Source organism: Accipiter gentilis, chromosome 28 (genome assembly GCF_929443795.1).
Source record: "Accipiter gentilis chromosome 28, bAccGen1.1, whole genome shotgun sequence".
Classification (NCBI taxonomy): Eukaryota; Metazoa; Chordata; class Aves; order Accipitriformes; family Accipitridae; genus Astur; species Astur gentilis.
Window position 1 is genome coordinate 15,607,521 of NC_064907.1, and position 20,068 is coordinate 15,627,588.

At 44.5% G+C, this 20,068-nt stretch overlaps 2 protein-coding genes across 6 annotated transcripts in view; one reads left to right on the forward strand and one right to left on the reverse strand.

Moving 5' to 3' along the window:
- Window positions 1-34: 34 nt before the first annotated feature.
- AP3M2 (adaptor related protein complex 3 subunit mu 2) lies at window positions 35-9,354 on the reverse strand. 2 transcript variants are annotated; one of them, XM_049830972.1, is made up of 8 exons: window positions 8,600-8,985; window positions 6,180-6,351; window positions 5,495-5,632; window positions 4,870-4,955; window positions 4,203-4,336; window positions 3,125-3,332; window positions 2,143-2,287; window positions 35-1,715 (listed from the first exon to the last, which is right to left on the reverse strand). In XM_049830972.1, the coding sequence occupies exons 1-8, from the start codon at window positions 8,870-8,872 to the stop codon at window positions 1,615-1,617; spliced, it is 1,257 nt and encodes a 418-aa protein (XP_049686929.1). In that variant the 5' UTR covers window positions 8,873-8,985; the 3' UTR covers window positions 35-1,614. The 2 variants fall into 2 exon arrangements, with proteins under 2 accessions (XP_049686929.1, XP_049686930.1); XM_049830973.1 differs by lacking the exons at window positions 35-1,715; window positions 2,143-2,287 and adding an exon at window positions 2,296-2,475 and having other exon boundaries at window positions 8,600-9,354.
- A 4,024-nt stretch (window positions 9,355-13,378) lies between these two features.
- Window positions 13,379-20,068, forward strand: part of KAT6A (lysine acetyltransferase 6A) — a 52,756-nt gene continuing 46,066 nt past the window's right edge. For all 4 annotated transcript variants that reach the window (XM_049830933.1, XM_049830935.1, XM_049830934.1 and 1 more), the window contains exons 1-3: window positions 13,379-13,489; window positions 15,451-15,500; window positions 15,614-16,384. In XM_049830933.1, the coding sequence (XP_049686890.1) occupies window positions 15,782-16,384 (603 nt within the window). In that variant the 5' untranslated portion in view covers window positions 13,379-13,489; window positions 15,451-15,500; window positions 15,614-15,781. The remainder of the gene's footprint in view (window positions 13,490-15,450; window positions 15,501-15,613; window positions 16,385-20,068) is intronic.

Genomic DNA, 20,068 nt, shown 5'->3' on the forward strand with positions numbered 1-20,068 from the left:
AGCCCACAAAAACCACTCTGAAATGACACAGATGACATGTAAAAATGAGTTTTATTGATGCCCTTGGTGAAGGTTATATTTGCACTGAACATGCTCAGCAGTAAGGTCACCTGCTATGGCATTCATTGGTTGCACCGGAACTTGCAATTCCACAAGCAAGATGCCACTCATCACTGCAAGTATCCACCGCATGCAAACCACAATGTATGTTATCCTTCATTTAGGGTCACCTTGTTCTGTTCACAAGCATGAACTGCACATGCTGGACTCCACAGCCACCTGACAGATGCTGTAGTCACAGGTACAGCAGCTTAGGGACAAGTTCTGCTACCACAGAGAAAACACATTGGCATCTAGTGGCCAAAGAGCACATTACAGACAATACGAACAGTGCAGATGCCTCTCATTTCATATTTATGCTGTACAGAGAGATGCAGCACAGACTGGAATGGGCAGATGCAGCAACAGCTCCTGCAGAAGAGATGGTCCCAGTGAAAAATCCAGCATAGGCTTGAATCCATCTGCAGAGCAGCTGATTGGTACAGGAACTGGAATGAGGTAGGACAGCCAGAAACACTACAAAGGTACCAGGACACAATTATCTCAAAGACATCAGTGAGCAGGAGAACAGCAGTATCACCTTCATTTGTAATAGGCAGGCAGAGACAAAAAGAGGTTCCAACAAGTTACTAGGGAGAGTGATCATCTTCATTTAGCCACAGCTTCAGTTTCCATCGGAGTGCTATGTCTCCACAAAAATTCTCCTGCCTCTCTGTCTCTTCCCTGACTCCCCAAAGAAGCTAGGAGAATCCCTACCTTCAAATACTGACGAAATAAGAGAAGCAGAATTAGATTCAGATGTCACCACCCATCAGTTACACGATCATATGTGCTACAGTCAGCTCTTCATAGGATTCCATAGTAAGATTTGGATGGCTTTCCAGTCTATCTCCAGAGATTCAAGATACGTAATGACCAAGATGGCTTATGAAATATCTAGAAAAAGCATCCACTTCTTCCCTCTGTGGCACCATCCCCAATCTCAGACTTCTTAACGTCCCATCCTAGGTGGGACAATCTACCTTTCCACTTCTTCTAGTCCCTTTGAGGCAGAATGGCTAGGTGATCTCTCTGCTGCCAGGAATTATACAGCTCTCCACCCTAATGCTAAGTAATGGAGGAGGGAAGATGCCGGACCATCACACTGAAGGTGAAGTTTGTGGAAATTCAACTTTGTATCATCTACAAAGGGATAAAAAGCCAACTGAAAATATAAGAAAGAGGAGTTACAAAAGGCAATAAATGCCTAGAATTTCCTTTAAGACAGCAAAATGAAGGTGATACAAGCTTATATAGCTGACTCGCTAATCCCAAGGGACCTGAACGCTTCTCCCATCTACCACTGTTCCAAATAATTCAGACTCAGCTAGGGATGAGATGGTTCCAGGTCAACCTTACTTCTCCCTGCTCCCCAGCACCCTAAGCACTGTCTCTCCTGCTCATGTTACTACAGGCAAGGGAGCAACCCTAAACAGATGGATGGGGTAAGAGGCTGCATCCAACAGCCAGGGACAGGAGAAACAGAAAAGTGCTCTTCCTCACTATCAGGATCCTCTAGGTTCGGACTTGGAACTTGCCAGCCTTAGTCATGTATTTTATCCCCTTGAAGGGCTTGTACTTCTCCCCGTACATGTCCAAGCGATTCACCTTCAGTCCTAAAGGCAAACAAACACAGCATAAGACTAACTGCCGCCACAAAAAAAGCAGACAGGCCTTCAGGATAAAGGAACAGAAGATCATACTAGAGGCGCAGAAACCGTAGGGAAAGTTTTAGCAAGCAGTAAACGGAACAGAGAAAAGCTCTGACTGCTCATTGTCAGATTCATTCTTTACAAACACATCCATACTCTAAAATTCTTTATATGTCTGTAAGCACAAAAATGCAAGGAAATGTAGATAGGCTGTTTCACAGAGCATCGAGAGAACAAATGCGTATATCTGTAGTCAAAGCACACAATTTTTTTACTTGAAGAACATGTTTCAGATAGAATGTACTTCAGAAGGCCTGCAAAGCTATTTCAGCTATGTGAAGAGTGAGCACTGACAGAGAATATTCAGCTGCTTTACCTGACAGTCACTTACCAGATATAGCCAGCTGCTGAATTTTAAACTGCAGGTTAATGGTGGGGTTTTCATCTGGTTTTGATGCCCCAGCTTGCAGGCTCACACTCCCCTTCAGGCTTGGCAGCTTCTGGGGGTTTATTTTCCCCACATCCCATGACAACAACTTCAAGGAACAGAAAATGCAGCATTGAAACAGAAATGCTGTAACAACCTCTAAAGAAGAGTCCCCTTCCAATGACAGCTTTTAATGTTTCTTTATGGAAAACATCTTTGTCTTAGTATCTTGCCTTTCATATTGGACACAGTACAAGCTTAAGAAGCAGCTGCCTCGGACCATTGTTCTCCCTCTCTCTTTCCAGGGGGACACAAAAAAAAAAAAAAAAAAAAAAAAAAAAAAAAAAAAAAAAAGAGAGAAGCCTACCATGAATGATCTTTCCACTGTGCTACAGGCCCCATTTTTTATGTTTAACAGTGACAAAAACAATGCAGAATTGCCTCCTTTCCAAGTGGCTGAAGCACTGTTGCTTGAGGCTCTACTGTGGGTAAACCACCAAATTTAAGTTTGCAAGAAGAAAAAAAAAGTGAACTCTGGCAGAGGATCAAACAACAAAACCAGAACACCCCAAAACAAATCCTCAGTGTTTGCAAAGGACCAAGTCTAACTTGCAGTGCTAGGCATGACAACTAGATAAGCAGAAGTTTGTAAAGCATTCACCAGACTAATGCCTCGTCATACAATACCAGTTCTTGGATTTTCTGCAAACACCAAGCAACCAGAACTACAATCCACCCAGACACTGAGCTATTTGTTGTGGGGATTAAGACAACTTCTAGTATACAATTGTCCAGCAGAAGTTCTTAGCCCAAGAAAAGATACTGCCTTTAGAAAAGCAATGTTCAAGGAAACATTCATGTAAGCATGAACAGGTCAACTTCATTTGCTGAAAGGTAAAAAAGGATTAAAAAAATAAATAAATCTAATTTCTCTCTTTCCTCTCACCTTTGTAACTGGATCAAAGATATGTGTTCCCTGAGAGGGTGTGAGGGTCATATTTAAGACACCTTTTGGCATCTGGCTAGTGACCATCACTCCCTCTACAGTCTTCCCCATAGTCTGCTTCGGCCCCACTGTGATCTCGAAACGTCCCAGTGAGCTGCTATCACGGAAACTGATGTTGTGTTTAACGTAGACAGGAATTGCCACAAGACTAGAATAAAGACATGAACAGAAAGTCCTTGGTTAATCTCCTGCCTTCATCTTTGCTTTTCCTGATTCAGTCCTTGCCTTCTACACTGAAAACACTGGAAACCAAATTTCCTTAAAAGGGAAGGAAATCCTATGCTCATTTGTTTGATCTAACAGCGAACTCAGAATCCTGTTCTCAAGTCTTAATTACACTTTTTTTGATCAAGCTTGCCATATCATAGTTTTTGGCCTCTCTACAGAACAGGTAACTACATCCAGTATAACAGGAGACTTGAGCAAAGGATGAGGAATGTTTCTGCATGTTGCAAGCAAGCTGGTAAGTAGTTCCAGGCAGCGCAGCAGTACTTGAACTTCATGTTTGTTCTTTTGGTTGGATTTCCCCACTTATTTTCACCTACTTGAGATAAGTCTGACAAAGTCTAAGAAAACGATCTAGCATCTGTAACCCCAATTACTACTTGGTAAGCTGCTTCTAGAAAAGAGTGCAAACAGTAGACTAGTTCTATTAAAAGGCATGTCAAAAAAACAACAAGATTACCAAACTATCTTGTTTTATTCTAAAAGGTTTTTATAAACTTAAGAATCAACAGCTTGATTACTCCATTACTGCCTAATTCTTTCCCTCTCTAGCTTGTTCATCTGCTACCGGTCTTTGAAAAATGCTGGATGACCAAAAAGAAATGACAGAATAACTGCTCCAAACAAGGAGAAAACATGTTTTAAAAAAGGAAAAGTACAAGTTACCATGCACCTCTACTTCATTTGGCACCGCATGCCACCTGATCTTTAAAAGCAATTCCTCTTCCCTCCCACCCCCCCCAGCCAGGAAGATCCAAATTTCATAATTCACAGCACTACATTCATCACCTACTTCTGAGCACTGACATGGTAGGAGAGCAAGCGAAAATTTCCATCAGGTGGAATGAAGGAGAGTATTCTCTCTGACTCCCAGCGTTTAAAACGCACACATGGATGAAAGCTGACATCATCCAATAACCGAGGGTTCTGAAATAAAAGAAACCCACAAGGTTAGTGAAGGCAGTACTACTTAAAATAACCTCTTCTTCTTCTCAGTCCGCTATCCATGAAGGGCCTACCATTCGACATGCTCTGTCCACTTGAAGGTATCTACATTCAGACATGTTAAGCTATTTGATGCTGTACATCTGTGCGATAGCAGTACTCAGGAACCTCTATCCTATTTCAGAAAATTTAGTCATGTCAAACAATTACATTGATACATACTCATAAAAAAGATGGCCCTTCAGGATATCTGCCTAAAGCACCACTGTATCTCAGAAACTTAGTCACAGCACAGACTAACAACGCTTTTAAAGAATCTGAATATAACACCTTTAGGCTCAAAGTTGCCGACGTTCACTATGAGTTTCCATTGTCACTTCTTTCTCTTTTTGTTTGGCATACCCAAGTTCTCATCTACTGGAATCCATCGGCGTGAGACTGAGATCCTAGTAGCAGGGCTGGGAAACCCTTCTCAAAATACTTAAGTAAAGATACGTCCTTGAGCTTTGCTTTACCATAAAGGAGAGGGTAAGGTCTGGCATCCCAGTCAGCTTGACACAAGCATCAATCACCCCCTGGATTTCAGCAGTAATCGTGGAACCTGCAACAATACAGTAAATATAGGAGGTTACGTGAACCTGATCAAAATAATCCCAATGTGTGTGTAAAAACTAGCAATGGGGAGGAAGGAAATTTATCTTTTTGAAATGTCATGGCTCATTATGTTGCCCACTCAACTTTTTTCTCATTCCCAATGACTTTTAGAGAAGATGTCAGTGGTTCTTATTAGTACACACCAGCAATGTCTGTTTTAATAGCCAATGACAATAGCTGCCAACTCTAACAAAACTAAGATGCATGAAACTAAGGAGATAGTGCTATGCGCAATTTTCACTCACCTTCTATTTTCCCAATACAGAATTGCTTACAAGACCTCAGGAACAAGGGTAAGTGAAAACCTTGGTACCTCTCCAAAGTTTTTGACTGAATAGCACCTACAAGTTGGCAGCATTCCAGAGTAACAATAGGAATAGAGCTTCCCACACTTAGATAAGGGAACCCATCTTTGAGAACCTAAATCTCTCTTCAGGCACTATCAGGACAAGTTACCCTCATCTTAGCCAGAAGCAACTTCCATACCTGATTTGTCAATGATTGCATCTATCTCCTCAATCACGTCAAAATACGCCTCATTGTTGGTATATTTTACACCAGTACGTCTCCAAGGCACCACTGATAGCTGTCCAGTAGGAAGCTGGTCACCCACATTAGTGCTTCCTGGAAAAACAAAGGCAATCACAACAACCGCAAAAGTTAGACAGTGCCCCAGAACAAGTCCTTGGCCTGATATAACTTAATTGTAATTAATCCCCTCTTAGAGAAAGAGAACATCTATCTCTTTGTAGGAGAGGAATTACTCTTCCAGACTCACTGTATTCTACTATTTACATCTCTCTTACATCCAACTCTAAAACATACCACAATAAGGCATGGGGAAGTATAACTAAAAAAAAAAAAGAAAAAAGAAAAAGCCACCCCAACAAAAAACCCACACCAAACTAGCTCATCCAGGAAGTCATGTCATGGCTGTAACTAGAAATGTAATCTGTCCATTTCAGTTAAAAAAAAAAAAAAAGTGCAGCTGGCACTGAAACTGGAAGGAACCTCAAAGCAAAGCACCAACACAGGACTCCCCCTAAATACACCTATGCTGAGGTTTAGAATGGTATGGGACAACTTAAATTTTCTTCAGCTATATCTTAATTTACTTATGCAGGAATATTGCCACACGGCCTCCCCAGTTTATCTTTTTGTTTCCCTGTACCTGTGATGGTGTTGACAACTGTTCGCAGGATAGTGGGAGGTTTTATCAGTTCCTTAAGAATATTGGACTCTGTTGCCAATGGAAAGCCATTGTCCAGCATCTCCTCCAGCACCTCATAAACCACCACAACATTGTCCTTGATCATCAGCTCTGAACAGACACCAAAATAATCCTGTGCAAAAGAAATAATTACTTAACAATCTCTGAAGAAGTCTTAGTGATCATTCAGTTCAGTGTTGTCCCACACAGAAATAAATCAAGCCTCTTCTTGGAGGAGGTGAAACAACACTGAACCTCCATGTACAAGCACATCAGACAGACTGACCAGTCCAACAGACATGCACAACTCTAAGCATACTGCTGCCACTGCCCAAGCAAGCTGGCAAATCACCACATCATCATATGCTTTTATTTCCTTTCTATATAACAAGATTCCCTTTGATAGCTATGAGATTTGTTTTAATTAGCACTTGAAAGTGGCTCAATAGCAACCGATTAAGCAGCAATATTAATAAGCAAAACTTACTTCCCACAGCCACTACTGACTTGTGTGCAGTGATGCCTTTCATTACACTCCAGTATTATATATACTTCCTCAGCTGCCCTAGTCTTTACCTACAGTACTCTCAATATTTTAACCATGCAGCACTGCTGTTTGAGGAATTCAACCACTCTGCATCAAAGCTCTTCATGTACTTTTGTTATAATGCTCACATAGAGATAGGCAATAGTACAATTATTAACTTCAATTCTGTAAATATTTTTTTAGAATTTATTTTTATGTGAAATACAGGGGAAGCACAGCTTCAAACCCTCTGCATATTCTACCTAAGTCCATGTTTGTTTTACAGGAGAACATTTCTGAAGTCCATCTAACACGCTACCCATGCTTTTTCATTCTGATACAGCTTGGGGTGTACAGACTGCTTACACATTCTAAGATGTATTAGACTAACAGCAGAAGTCCAGTATTCTGAGAAGGCTGAAAAATAATTCCATCCATGTAACAAAACCCTCCTTCCTCATAATTTAAGAGGTATATAAAGCAGAACCTTAGAACGTGAATCATAAAAGATCCACAGACCAGTTTATTCCCCAGCTTGATTCCTCTACTGTTTCTTCAGTTCCTACTCCAAAACAATAATTAGCAATATTAAGGTTTGCAGTAAAAATATACCGAGTCAAACTGTAAATCTGTAACACAATGTAGGTAGGTATATAAAACTAAGTGGACATCTTTCAAGATTCAGCATATGTTATGGGAAGCAGTCCCAATAATTCAGCAATTTTTAAAACTGAACATTTAATTTATTCATAGTTTTATTCTACAGGGACTTCATGCATCTTTCTGGAGAGCGAGCAAGTGCACGCAAACACAAACCTGAGCTTCCAGTTACTTACAGCAATTAAAGAGATCAGGCATCCTGCACAAAGCAGTAAACTGTGACACTAGAGAACCCCTAGTCCTGCACTACACTGTTTCTTTTTCAGACATACCAGATTTTAACATACGGCCAAGCCAGTGAAGACACACTCACACCTCGTCTCCCCACAAAAAACAACACCTAAGTGACTGACATAGTACATTTTTGGCCTGAACAGCCAATCCACTCCCTGAACTCAGTGAAACATAACTCAGCCTACACTCACATTCTGACTGGCATCTGGAAGCAAAAGCTCACATGATACTCATTTGACCGAGCACCCACATTTCCTCTATTCTGGTAGGATGCTGGTCACAAGACATTTCAAATCCAGACTACACAATCCTGTTGCTGGCAGGCAGAAGACGGACATCTTCGCTATTTCCCTAAACTGACTGGCAGTCGTGTCAGCTGTAGCACAGAGGGAATATGGCTGCTCTGGGGCAACTCCTTTGACTCGCTTCTTTACGAAGCAAATACACTTCCAAGAAATATCACTAGAAGTAAGCACATGGGTAGGTTGTCACTGACTAAAGCGCACAGCTATGAATCACAAGAACTCCTCGTGAGAACAAGGCCAGCTTAGTCTTAGTTCACAGCTCCTAGAAGAGACAAGGCTGCAAAACAGAAATACAAATCTTGATTGCTGGAAGGTCCTTCGCTGCGAGCATAGGCTGACCTTGAATCCATTGTCATCCTCGGCAGTGCCCTTCTAACCGCCGCAAGCCCTCGAGACCCACTTTAGATGCTCGCAGGTGCAGGAGGAGAATTGAGAGATAGGAAAAAGAGAAAACTAACCGCCGCTAACTTGAGGGTCTCCCTTTCCTCCGCCCCCGCCCCGTTCTCCTCTACCACACGGCAGCGACCTGGGACTCTTCCTCTTCTAACCCCCCCGGCACACATCAACTAACCCCTCAGCTCAAGCAGAAGCAGAGAGCCGCTCGGTGCAGCCCTCGCCCCGCCGGCTCTCCCCCTGCTCGGCCGCCCTCGCCCTACCTGGAACGTATCAACGACGCGGTGCAGGAACTCGATGACGAAGAGAGGCGGCACCTCGCTCTGGATGACGGCCACGAAGAAAATCTTGTGGCGGTAGACGCTGAGGAGGTAGTGGTGCGGCGTGGGGATCACCGGCGGCACGTTCTCCGCCTCCGAGGCCCTCTCCTGCGCCTCGAAGAAGTAGTCACAGACGGAGCGGCTGACGACGCTCTTCCAGTGCTTCTCCAGGAAGATGTCCCCCGAGGCGTTGATCAGGAACAGGCTGTGGATCATGACTGCGGCGGGGAGGGCCGCACGACAGGGCCGTCGCGCAGCGGGAGCCGGAGCGCTGCCTCACAGCGCTCGCGCTACCTCACAGCGCCGGCCTCCTTGCTCGGCCACAAGCCCCACTCCCCCCCCCCCCCCGGCGCGCGGATTGGCAGCGCCAAAAACTCTCCCCACCCCGGGCCTCTCCGGGGGGGGAAGGTTCTGCAGCAAGCACTCTGATTGGGTGACCCACTAACAGCCTCGTCCGATAGGCTGAGGAGAGGCGTTGGGATGCTGACGCAGAGGAACGGGCGCTCAAGCAACGCCCCCCCCCCCCCCTCCCCATCAGCTGAAGCGCCCGAAAGAGGCGGGCCGCTCCAAGAGCGCGCGCAGCGAGCCCCACCCCTCCGTTCACAGACAAGGCGCGGCCCAGCAGGGGGCGCCATAGGGGCCCCCCCCCTCCCCACCGCGCGCCCCGGGCTGGAAGGGCGGGAGGCGGGTTCAGCGCGAGGCCTGCCCGCGGCCGCGCGTCGCCGCTCGGCGGCAGCCGGTTCCCCGCTCCCCGCCCGGCGCCTTCGCGAACCACCGGCTGCTCGGGGAGGGGACGGTGGGTGGTAAAAGCCCAGGCGCCTGGCACAGGGAGGCTGCCGCATGTCCCCCTTCTCCCCGGTGCGAGGTGCAAGCCCAGGCTGTCCGGATGGGGCGGTCGGGGCTGCACCCCGCGTTGGAGGTAACGGAGCCTGCGGCCTTAAAAACGACGCCTGCTTCTATTTTTTTTTTAAGGGTACCCCTTTTTAGGGTAGACAGCTTAGTATAGTCTATAAAATGCCATAAGTAACCCGGTTTCTACACTGAGGAGCAGCCAGTCGAACGTTTTCCACTGTATTATTCTGCTGGTTTGTTCCACGCAGAACAGTAACACGACTGAAAACGCAATCCAGCTGGCACGAAAATGACAATTGACATGCAAAATGCATCCAAACTGTACGCCAAGTGATTCCTATGCATAATTAGAACAGGTGTTTCGTGTTCGTATAGCAGATCTCTGGACTTTCAGGTCAGGCAGATGCCATTACAAATAATCCTCCGATTTTACTGCTCTGCTGGGAACAAACATAAATACAAGAACAACGAAAAAGAAGTCCTTTCTATCCCATTCAATAATAAGCTCTCTAAGCATACAACCTTTATCACAGGGGAAGGAAGGTGACTGCCTGCTGGGTAGGACTGCTGCATAAGCGTCAAAAGTCTTTACACCTGACTGTGCTTCATGATTACGGGCCGATCTTTTAAGCAGTGGTATCACCAAGTCTGTAAAATGAGTAAGCTGAATGGACTGACTATGTCAGAACGAAAAAATCTGCACAGTTTAGAGTTGATATTAGATCTTATTTTCTATTGATACGTTGTAGATATTTTTCCCTAAAAATGGGGCAGAGGTCCATTTATTTACTCTGACATTACCTTTTAATACTACTGTATGCATACATCCTTATTTAATTTATTAGACATGCACTAGATGAGCTTTTTGCTATCTAGTGGAGATATGACCTATATATTAATTTCTTTTACAGTCATGATTTGTATCAAATGCCTTTTTTAAATATCAAATAATGTTTTTTTAAATGTCTAATTCAAATTACTGTAACAAATTACACATTTGAGAGCAACAAAGGGGTAATAATTTGTCATTTAGTTACAGCACTCCTAAATTTAAAATAATTATTTATGATTTGAATATAATCACTTTACTTTTAACACAAAGGTATCATAAAGATTATTGCATCAGTCTATGAGGCTCTTGGAGACTGTATTAACGGGAGTCATATAGGCGTCACAGACAGAAAGCAGCAGCACACAGTCGAATTCACCAACAACATAAAGCCTTTACAAGTTCAGTCCTCTGAGAAGTGCAAACCTTTCTGTTTCTAACCTGGACCTTAAAATCAACAGTCATGGGACCTGTCTTTTCAATACAGGCATTTCTTTTTTGTCTTGTGAAACACAATTCAGTTTTGACTGTATTATACATCGTTTAAAAACTGCCATTTCCCTCTGACTGCTTGCACCCATAATCAAAATTGTTAGTATTTTACCCAGTTCATGGTGTCATCACGTCTGCATTTTTTCCTGCAGTTACTTCAGTTTCTTTAGCCGTCAAGCACGTTGGTGCCAATACAAAACCAACCATAGGGTAATTAATTATTTCTGCACACCAAAGGAAAGTTTGTTGAGAGAAAAGGGGAAATATGTTTCTACTTCAAAATCAGACAGGCTTATTGAAGTATCTTGCTGGCACCTGCAGAGAACAATTTGCAGTTACACCCCTGTTTACTGCTGCAGAAATGCTGCCTGGCTGCTTCCAAACTGTTAGCACAAAGATCATGTTTTGTTATGAAAGTCAGTCTCCGCAGCGGCTCGGGAGCTTACATAAATTGCAACCTAAAAGGAGAACATGGCAGAAGATGCTGCCAGGACAGAACTTAATTTTGCTGGTTAATTTACTGACAGCCTGAAAACTGCTCATTGAAGGGTACTATACTTCAGTTACAGTACATGAACCCCCAGAGAAACCTAAGCACAGTCAAAGAGCAGTGCTACACGACGGTGTTGCCATACCACGCACTGTGTCTATGATAAAACAATTCCTTACCATCTGTAGTTTGCCACATGCAGGAATTCTGATGATTTAACTATTGGCCTGTGCTGCGAAAATAAAAAAGAAAGTGGTAGAAAAGCAAGGGTGCTAATAATAACCTACTGCCAATTTTGAAACAGAATAGAGTCTACAGGCTGATACTCTGTGTTGTAGGAACGTAAGTGGGTTTCGCTGTTATGTACTGAATCCTCTTAGTCTTGCTTTACTTTCTTATCTGGAAATTACATTTATACCTCTATTAGCTTTTCTGAATATAGCACCACAGCCTTGAGGCACTGGGAGCCATGCAGCATAGAACCACGGGAATTTTGAAGACTCAGGAAGAGATGGGAGAAGAGATTAATTTGTAGGGAGAATCCAACTCTGACAAGACAAGGCCAGACTTCTGTAGTCTACATGGCAGAAACAGAACTGTTTGTACAGCACCTTGTACAACAGCATCTCAAACTCCGTTGGCTTCAAGTAATAAGTAACTCACTGAGGACATTTAACTTTCACACTGAAAAACCTATACTGTCAAAACATCAAAAGAGTTTCTCTTACTCAAAAGAGAAATTTATCACCTCAAGACACTAAACATAGCCATTCAGAAAACATCACAAGTTTGCTTTATCAACTGTCTCCATGACATTTCTTAAGATTTTATTTTTTCTTCTGTAAAAAGGGAAGCTCATATGAAACTTCACACAATAGTTGTCCTTTAAGGCAATGGTGAAAAATGTACACAGAGCTGGTAAACTGAGCCAGAGGTTAGAAGAGGTTAGAGAATTGCATGCAGCACATAGTTATTCAGGGTGGATAACAAAATGAGATTCTTTCAGTCAAATATAACCTAGGAGAGAACGCTGTAAAATGAGAATTTGCTCTTTGCTCGTTTCTGCCAACTTTCAGCACATGCTAGTCCAACGTTACGCCTCTGCAGAGCAAAAGAGAACCGTGCTGTTCCATAAATTAGCCAGGGGTGGACCTCTGTTCTTGGGCAGACGCCTTGTGATTCCAGCGACAAACAGCCAGCACTGTGGAGCCAAGACCAAAGTATCTAGATAGCTCCCAAGTTATTTCCGTGTAGAACAGCTAATGTTTTGGCAGCGTATTTTTACTCTACAAATTAAAACGTATCAAAGACGTCAGAAAGTTACACAAATTACCACGCAAAAGTGCCTCGGGATACAGCAGTCTTTAAACGCGCGCAACTGGGAGGTACAGCAAGGCATACCCGCTCCCCGAGCTAAATGGCATCGTTATTTCAGAATTCCGCCTCACTTCGGGACCTTTAAGTCAGGAAAACCCCACAGTCACCCTTCCAAGCGCAAGCTTAATTAAGCCCAAGAGGTGGATTTCCCACCTCAGAGGTTACAACCGGACTACGGCCCTTAGCCCGAGCCCTCCCGCCGCCCGGCCGTTCCCGCCCGGTTCTCGGCGGCCGGAGCAGCCGCTTGTAGCCGTACCGTCGGTCGCAGCCTCGCGGTTTGGGAGCGCGGAGGGCTCCCCGCAGCCGTAGCGAGACCTCCCCGCCGGCAGCCGCTCTCCCGGCTCCCGCCCGAGTTCTCTTTCCAGTCAGCCTTCACCGTGTCCCGCCCGAGTTCTCTTTCCAGTCAGCCTTCACCGTGCGCCACCACCGCCGAACCTTCCCGCCCCGGCCCCGCGCTAACTCTACCCACATGGCGCCTCAGGCCGGCCCTACGGCGGGCGGCCGAGCCCCGGGGCGGCGAGCCCCGCCTCTCACCGCCACAGAGCCCGGTCTATTGCCGCAGAACCTCCGTCCGCCGCGGCTCTTTGCCGGCGACGGGCGGCGGTGGCCGCCGCTCCCCTCCCCGCCCCGCCGCGCTGTTCCCCGCGCGCGCCCCCGCCCGCCGCCGGCTGTTCCCCTCCCACGCCCCCTCCCCCCGCCGCAGAGCTCCGGACCCAAGATGGCCGCCGTGTCAGTTTCGGGCTTCGCCGCCGTCCGGCCTTTGCCTCTCGGTTCCCGTCTCTCGCAGGCCTCGGTAAGTAGCGCCGGCGGGACCACCTCGGCTCGGGTGCCTGGCGCCGGGGAGGTCGGGGACAAGGCGCCTGGCGACCTCCGTGGCTTGGGGAAGGGGAAGGCCCGCTGGGCGCTCCAGGCTCGCGGCCTGTTCCGGCCCCGCCGCCGCTCTGCGCCAGGCCCGGACCCGGCCGCCCGCTCCCCTGGGGCCCGCCGGGCCTACACCCTGGGGAGGCGGCGGCGGCGGCCACGGCACGGCGCGGATGAGGCGGGCGGTGCAGGCCGGGGAGGAAGGGTGGAGGGGGAGGGGGGGGGGGTCGCGGGCCGAGCTCCTCTCCGGCTCTGGCGCGGGAGAGCGCGGCTAAGGCGGGCGCGGGCCCGGGCCCGGCCGAGCCGGTACGAGGAGCCGGGCTGCACTACCCGTCTCCGGGGTGGGAGGAGCGGGCGTGAAGTGCGGTGTGGGGCCCGGCTGGCTGTCGGGGCTGCGGCCTGCGCCCCGTTTCTCCTGATTCCGCTGGTGCGAGTCCCTTGGCTGAGGCAGCGCGCCCCTCGGGGGGGGGGGAGCGGGGAGCGGGGGGGGGGGGGGGGGGGGGAGGAGGCCGTGTGCGGGGCCTGTCCGGGATAGGGATGGGGACGAGCGGTAGCAGGTGCAGGGGCCGCTTGTCAGGCAGATAGAGAGGGAACGAGCGACCCGGCGTTGGGACCGTCCCGGTCTCGCCCCGGCCTGGCCGGGCGGTTACGTAACGTCGTGCGCACCGAGCTGTGCTGGGGACAGAGCGCTGCGTCCTCCGTGGCCCCGGAATCCTATAGCGTGCTGGGCACCCCGGGAGCGCAGCTTCGCTTCGCTTCGCCAGGCGGGCAGGTCCCGGGGACCGTATTTCCCTCTACATCTGTTGTTGGCGGGGTGAAAGAACTCTAGGCGAGCGCTGCGTCCTTTTCGGTCTGAACAGTAGTTCTGAATCTTTCCAGTACTGGCTGTATGGAGCTGTGCAATTGAGTCCGATGTCTGTATGCAAATGCGTTCTGTGTGTTGGTAAATTCTTCAGTACTTACTAGAAAGCAGAATGGGAGAACTGTGTTGACGACTAGCTCGTGACTAAAACTTCCCTTGCAGAAAATCATTATTCCTTTTAATAAACAGTTTATAAATTCTTCTCAGATAGTGTACTTCTGCAGTAGAACTTCAGCACAACGTACTGTTATCACACTTAGAAAAAGTCTTTGTTAAAGACAACTAAAGGCTGTGAAGTAGAGCCTCCTACCCTTCCATCTGCATCTTTAATTAGCAGTGTCGTAAGCATTCCTTCTTCATTGTGTATGGTCACCTGTTACTTTGTCCTCAAGTGTTTTCAGTGTGCCTCATCTATACTGAAGATTATAATGTTGTATTCTTCTTTTCTATGGTCTCTGAAAGTGGAACATTTAATTACAATCTCCAGCTGCGTTTCTTCACTTTTTTTCTTGATGGAACAACTGTCATAGCTTTTCTTAGCAGGAGGGAATCAGACCTATGATTACGCTCCTGGAAGAGCTCTGAAAGTTTCTTGCTGTTTGCTCAAGACTCTTGGCTATTCCCACTGCTTTCTGTTGAAGTTTCAGGCAGTGTCTTCCATATGCAAAAATGAAGAGAGCTGTTGCTTTTTTTTGAGGTCTTTGTTGTGGGTTCCTCTCCCACCCCCAAATATTAATTTAGGTTGTGCTCAGCAATGATATAGAACTTGGTATAGAATTTGTACTGATTTATGGATTGAAGTAAAAAGGGCATGCTTTTTCCCTCTAGGTTGTATAGAGTTATTTCAGTGTTAAAGCATGCTTTTATTAGTAGTGAAGATAAAACCTTAAGAGTTACTTAAGTGTTTCAGAACTATAGTAGTGCATTAAAACTCTGCTATATGTTTAATGAATTAATGTTGGCTGCTAATTTTTTTCTTTTTTTTTTCCTAACTGTTCTTTGGAAACGTCTCTCTTCTTGTTTTCTTCTAGGCCTAATGTTACAGTTCTTCTGATTGTGAGTGTGCAGACCAGAAGCTGAGGTGAGATATGCTGAAATCTTTATACCTTTGTGGAAAAACTTTCTCTGAAGCTGTTGTGGGATTTATTGGAAAGAATGAGGAAATTTCTAATTGTTTTGCTTTCCTCTCTTCAGTGTGAAAACAAATAATGTTTGAGAAAGGAGGAGTAATTCAGAACAGAAAACGTGTATGCTATGGTTAGCTGGTTCCCATCATTCGAGAATCTGTTTTCTCATCGTGTGAAACTTGTTCAGCATCGGGATAAAGGATAACGACTCTATGGATATACAGAATTCTTCACCATGGTAAAACTCGCCAACCCGCTGTATACAGAGTGGATTTTGGAGGCAATCAAAAAGGTAAAGAAGCAAAAACAGCGTCCTTCAGAGGAGAGGATATGCAATGCAGTGTCATCTTCGCACGGTTTGGACCGCAAAACTGTTCTGGAACAGTTAGAGTTGAGTGTTAAAGATGGAACTATTTTAAAAGTCTCCAACAAGGGTCTCAACTCCTACAAGGATCCTGATAATCCTGGGAGAATAGCACTTCCGAAGCCTCGGAACCATGGCAAGTTGGATGGTAAACCAAACGTGGACTGGAATAAACTTATCAAACGGGCAATTGAGGGCTTGGCTGAGTCTAGTGGCTCATCCTTGAAGAACATCGAGCGCTTTCTGAAAGGTCAGAAAGATGTGTCTGCATTATTTGGAGGTAGTGCTGCCTCCATTTTTCACCAGCAATTACGATTAGCTGTCAAACGTGCTGTTGGCCATGGTAGGCTCCTTAAAGATGGACCTCTGTACCAACTCAACACTAAAGCAACCACTAATGCTGATGGGAAGGAGAGTTTTGAGTCTCTTTCCTGTCTCCCTCCAGTGTGTCTCCTTCCCCATGAAAAGGATAAGGTAAGACCCAGTTTGCATGGGCATTTTCTTGTGATTGATGAAATGTATCAATACAGAGTTGCAGTTTGAGGTCAGCGATTTGTTTAACTTGCATCTTGTAAGTTAGAAATGACTAACGTGCATTTAGGATCTTACTGTGTCCAAATTTCTAAGTGTGATCAGAGGAAATATAATAGATTGTGATTTGTACTTTGGACCTGAAAACTGCAAATGAACCACTGTGAGGAATTTACCTCTTAACACTTCTGTACAGCAGGATTGAATGTATGATAACAGGCTTACTATAGTTAATGTTAGCAAAACATAGGAAGTAGGTCTCCTCGCTTAAAGGTGAGGTGGATTTGCAAAGCAAACTTGAGATCATCTCTTATTTTCACATTTTTATTTGACTGCCAGTTTGGCTTCTTATTTGAATACAGGTAACATAATGAAGTGCTGATTAGCAATTGCCACCTAATGCTGTCATAGAGGCTTTCTTTGTTCACAGTGAAAAAAATCACTTTCTGTCCCAGAACAGCTTTGTTGTGAAATAGGAAGAAAAGGTATATAGGATATAGCAGTTGGCTATATCAGAGGGCATAGAGAGTGTGGAAGTGCTGGAATGAATGTTTAGGGACTTCTATTCCCTTTTGTGTGCCTCTCCCACTCTTCTTAAATATAGTTCATAATAGAAAAATACTTTGGTTTGTATAGTTTTCTCTTATTTTTGTGCTTTTTTTCCCGTTCTTTCTTCCATCCTTCTGCACGCCTAAGGTCTTTGACCCTCCACTCCAACCTCCAGATGAAGTTGTTTGAGTGAAATTCATACCCAGTCAGTATCTTTCCTGTCCTTGTGCTACTGTGCACGCACAGTAAAACGGAAGTCTGTCTTTGTTTATTGAAGACCAATTTGCCAGTGATTCCTGTCTTTGCACTACTAATCTCCAGTACTTCCAGAATGTGAAAATTATTTTTTCTGTCAGTAATAGATTTTTTCAGGAGTGTTGGAAATTTTTTGTTGTTGTAAATACCCTCTTCAGGGATGAGTTCTTTGAGTGTGTGCTACTTGTGTCTTTTCAAGTCAGCTTTGCTCTGTGGTGAGAGGGCTGCTTTATGATCTAGTAGGGTTTGAAGACTTAAAACTACTGTAGGAGTCTTCTTCCTAAAAAAAAAAAAATCTGCACAACTGCTTTATCACCAGTAAAGTTTCTCTGAAGTTCTCATTTAACTGTGGGAGCTCTACTGTGGATGCAGTACTTAACTAGTGAGAGCGTTGTGTTGTGGCCTGGTGGAACATAGGAAGTAAGTATTACTATGCTGAAAATTCCAGCAGCTTCCTCTATGCTTTTTTCAAGTGTTCTGTCTACAAATGTTTCCTTTGTATTTCTCCAACTATCTGTAATGAAATCAGTACAGCTGTAAAACGGTATGAAAACTGTATGTAAACAAGCAGGGCACGTGAGACAGCTAGATTGAGAGTGATAGTAATAGTGGAAAATATTAGCTGTGCGTATTATTATTAACATAGTATGTTTTGCAGCCTATTCAGTCTTCTAATCTACTAAAACTTGGGACCAGTTTGATATTCTTTCAGATGAAGTGTTCCCTGGGGTTTTCTTAAAATGGGATGTATCAGAGTGGTGAATGATAATATGGGCTACTATAAATACTGAATTTGGTCCGGGGTTTGTTTTTTGTCCCCTGAAAAAATATGTGTATCAAGTTCTTGTGGGTGCATAAATATAAATGCATGCACACATATATGAGCGTTTTGGGCTGTTAGATATGCTCCCTAATTCCTTTCCACCTGCTCAGGTCTGAGCAGCTTGAACACTAAAAGGATCATTAGTAACATAAGAATGCACAGTAACTATAGCGGAAATTTTGCACGGAATTTCTTCAATAAATTATTCTGGGGTTTTTTTCCTCTTTTGTGTGTTTTAAACTAAGATCCTAGGTTTCTGCTCTTCATGTACCATCTCTGTGCTGTGTAACCCATGCTGAGTTTCATACTATTTTTTTAAATAATTTTGAAGATAAGATACTAAAACTTCTATGTAGATTCTGCCAGCATTAATTGACTGGCAAGTCAGCGGAAGCCAAAAGATCAGTTCCTATTCTACAGGATTTTTAAGACAGTTTGTTTTTGTTTTTTTAATGCAGACATTATGTGATAATCTTCCTTCACTCTACTGTTTTGTATTAAATCTCAACCAGTTATGCAAGTGCAAAAGGCTTACTATGCTGTAGTAATTTTCTTGACATATTGGGTGCTTGAAAGGGGTGAGGGATTTTTGTTTCTTTTTTTTTTTTTTCTCCCTTTTTTTCTTTAATGGAACTGTTCAGTACAGATTCTTTGGGACTATTGTGACGATGTTTCTCTTGATTCTTAGAAGAGCCTTGGCAACAACATGAACAAAAGCTCAACCTCCCAAACCTGAGAAATCCTAATGATCTGTCTCTTGTTTGCTGTTGTTAGTCTTTTATCCTTGCACTGTTTGGTCTTTAACATCCATTTAAGAACTCTCCCTATATCATATGATCCAAATTTATGAATCTTAAAGGTGTAGTATTTCTTCCTTTTATTTGTTCAAATGTAGTTTCTACTCAGCTGCAAGTGCTTACCTGTCTGTTTGATGGTAGTGCCACTTTGCTTAGATGCCTAAAAGTGAACATTCAGTTCTGGTTATTTTCCTGTGTATTATGAAACTGAGTACCTTGCAGGAGGTCTATGAAAGTTGGAGGGTTAATTTTTTAAAATAAAATAAACATAAAGCAGCACTACAGAAGCTTTGTTTAGTAAATATTATTTGCTTTTTTTTCAGATCTTATTTTTTATCTCAGTGTTCTGTGAATACCACATTCTAGTGTTAAAGGGAAAAAAACCTGGCAAATTATCGTGGTTTACCAGGTAGTAATGACATGCTGCTGACATTATGGTTTTGAAATCCCTGGCCTGAAAACACTACTTGGATGAAAACAAGCAAACAGGAAAAAAAACCTGCTGATGGGCAGAGCTCAGTGCTGAAACTTGCTTATCTGTTAGTGACAATGGCTGACAAAAGAAGAGTTGTCTTTAATTTCAGTTTTAAGCGCTTGTGTGCCTTCACTCTTGTAGGCTTTAGGGAAGTGGCCTTTTCTTTCTTTTCAGTTTCCTGTAGTTTAGAAGCTAAAATGGGAATTGCAGTTACGAGCTATTTTTGCATTCCTTGTGACATTTTGGACTAAATGCTGGACTTGACTTTGGTGTTTCTATGATAGGTGACAGACTGGTAAGATTCACAGTACCTACCCCTGTTGTAGAAAGAAGGGGATGGTGGCAGCAAATTGTTGCAATACCTAAAAATAAAGGGAGTTCATAATGAAATTGTAATGAAAGAGCAGACTGTTGAGTTGCTGCCTCCTGGGTAAGTATCAGGCAAGCACTATCCCTTCAACATAGCTGGAAGTGAGGAAGTGTAGATGTCAGGCCTCCCACATTAGGTCAGCCGAAGAGGTGATAAGCATTGAGCAAAGAACGTTTGGTGCCGAGTCCACCATCAATCAGTGACATCTGTAGGGAATGAGCAATACTGTGTAAGCTAGACTCTAAAATAAGTAATCCCACTATTATAGTGCAATTGCTACAGTAAAGCACTGATTAAATCTGCATGAAAGATTTCTTTAAAGTATAACTGTCACTTCTGTTTCATGTGCAATTAGTAT

Bases quoted from the DNA above. Each gene is read 5' to 3' on its own strand.
- AP3M2 (XM_049830972.1), bottom strand. From the start codon at position 8,872: ATGATCCACAGCCTGTTCCTGATCAACGCCTCGGGGGACATCTTCCTG. The intron at 4,956-5,494 runs GTATGGAAGTTG...GTATTGTTGCAG, and splicing joins TGCAATCATTGACAAATCAG to GTTCCACGATTACTGCTGAA. The intron at 2,288-3,124 runs GTGAGAGGAAAG...TGTTCCTTGAAG, and splicing joins TCTTTGATCCAGTTACAAAG to TTGTTGTCATGGGATGTGGG.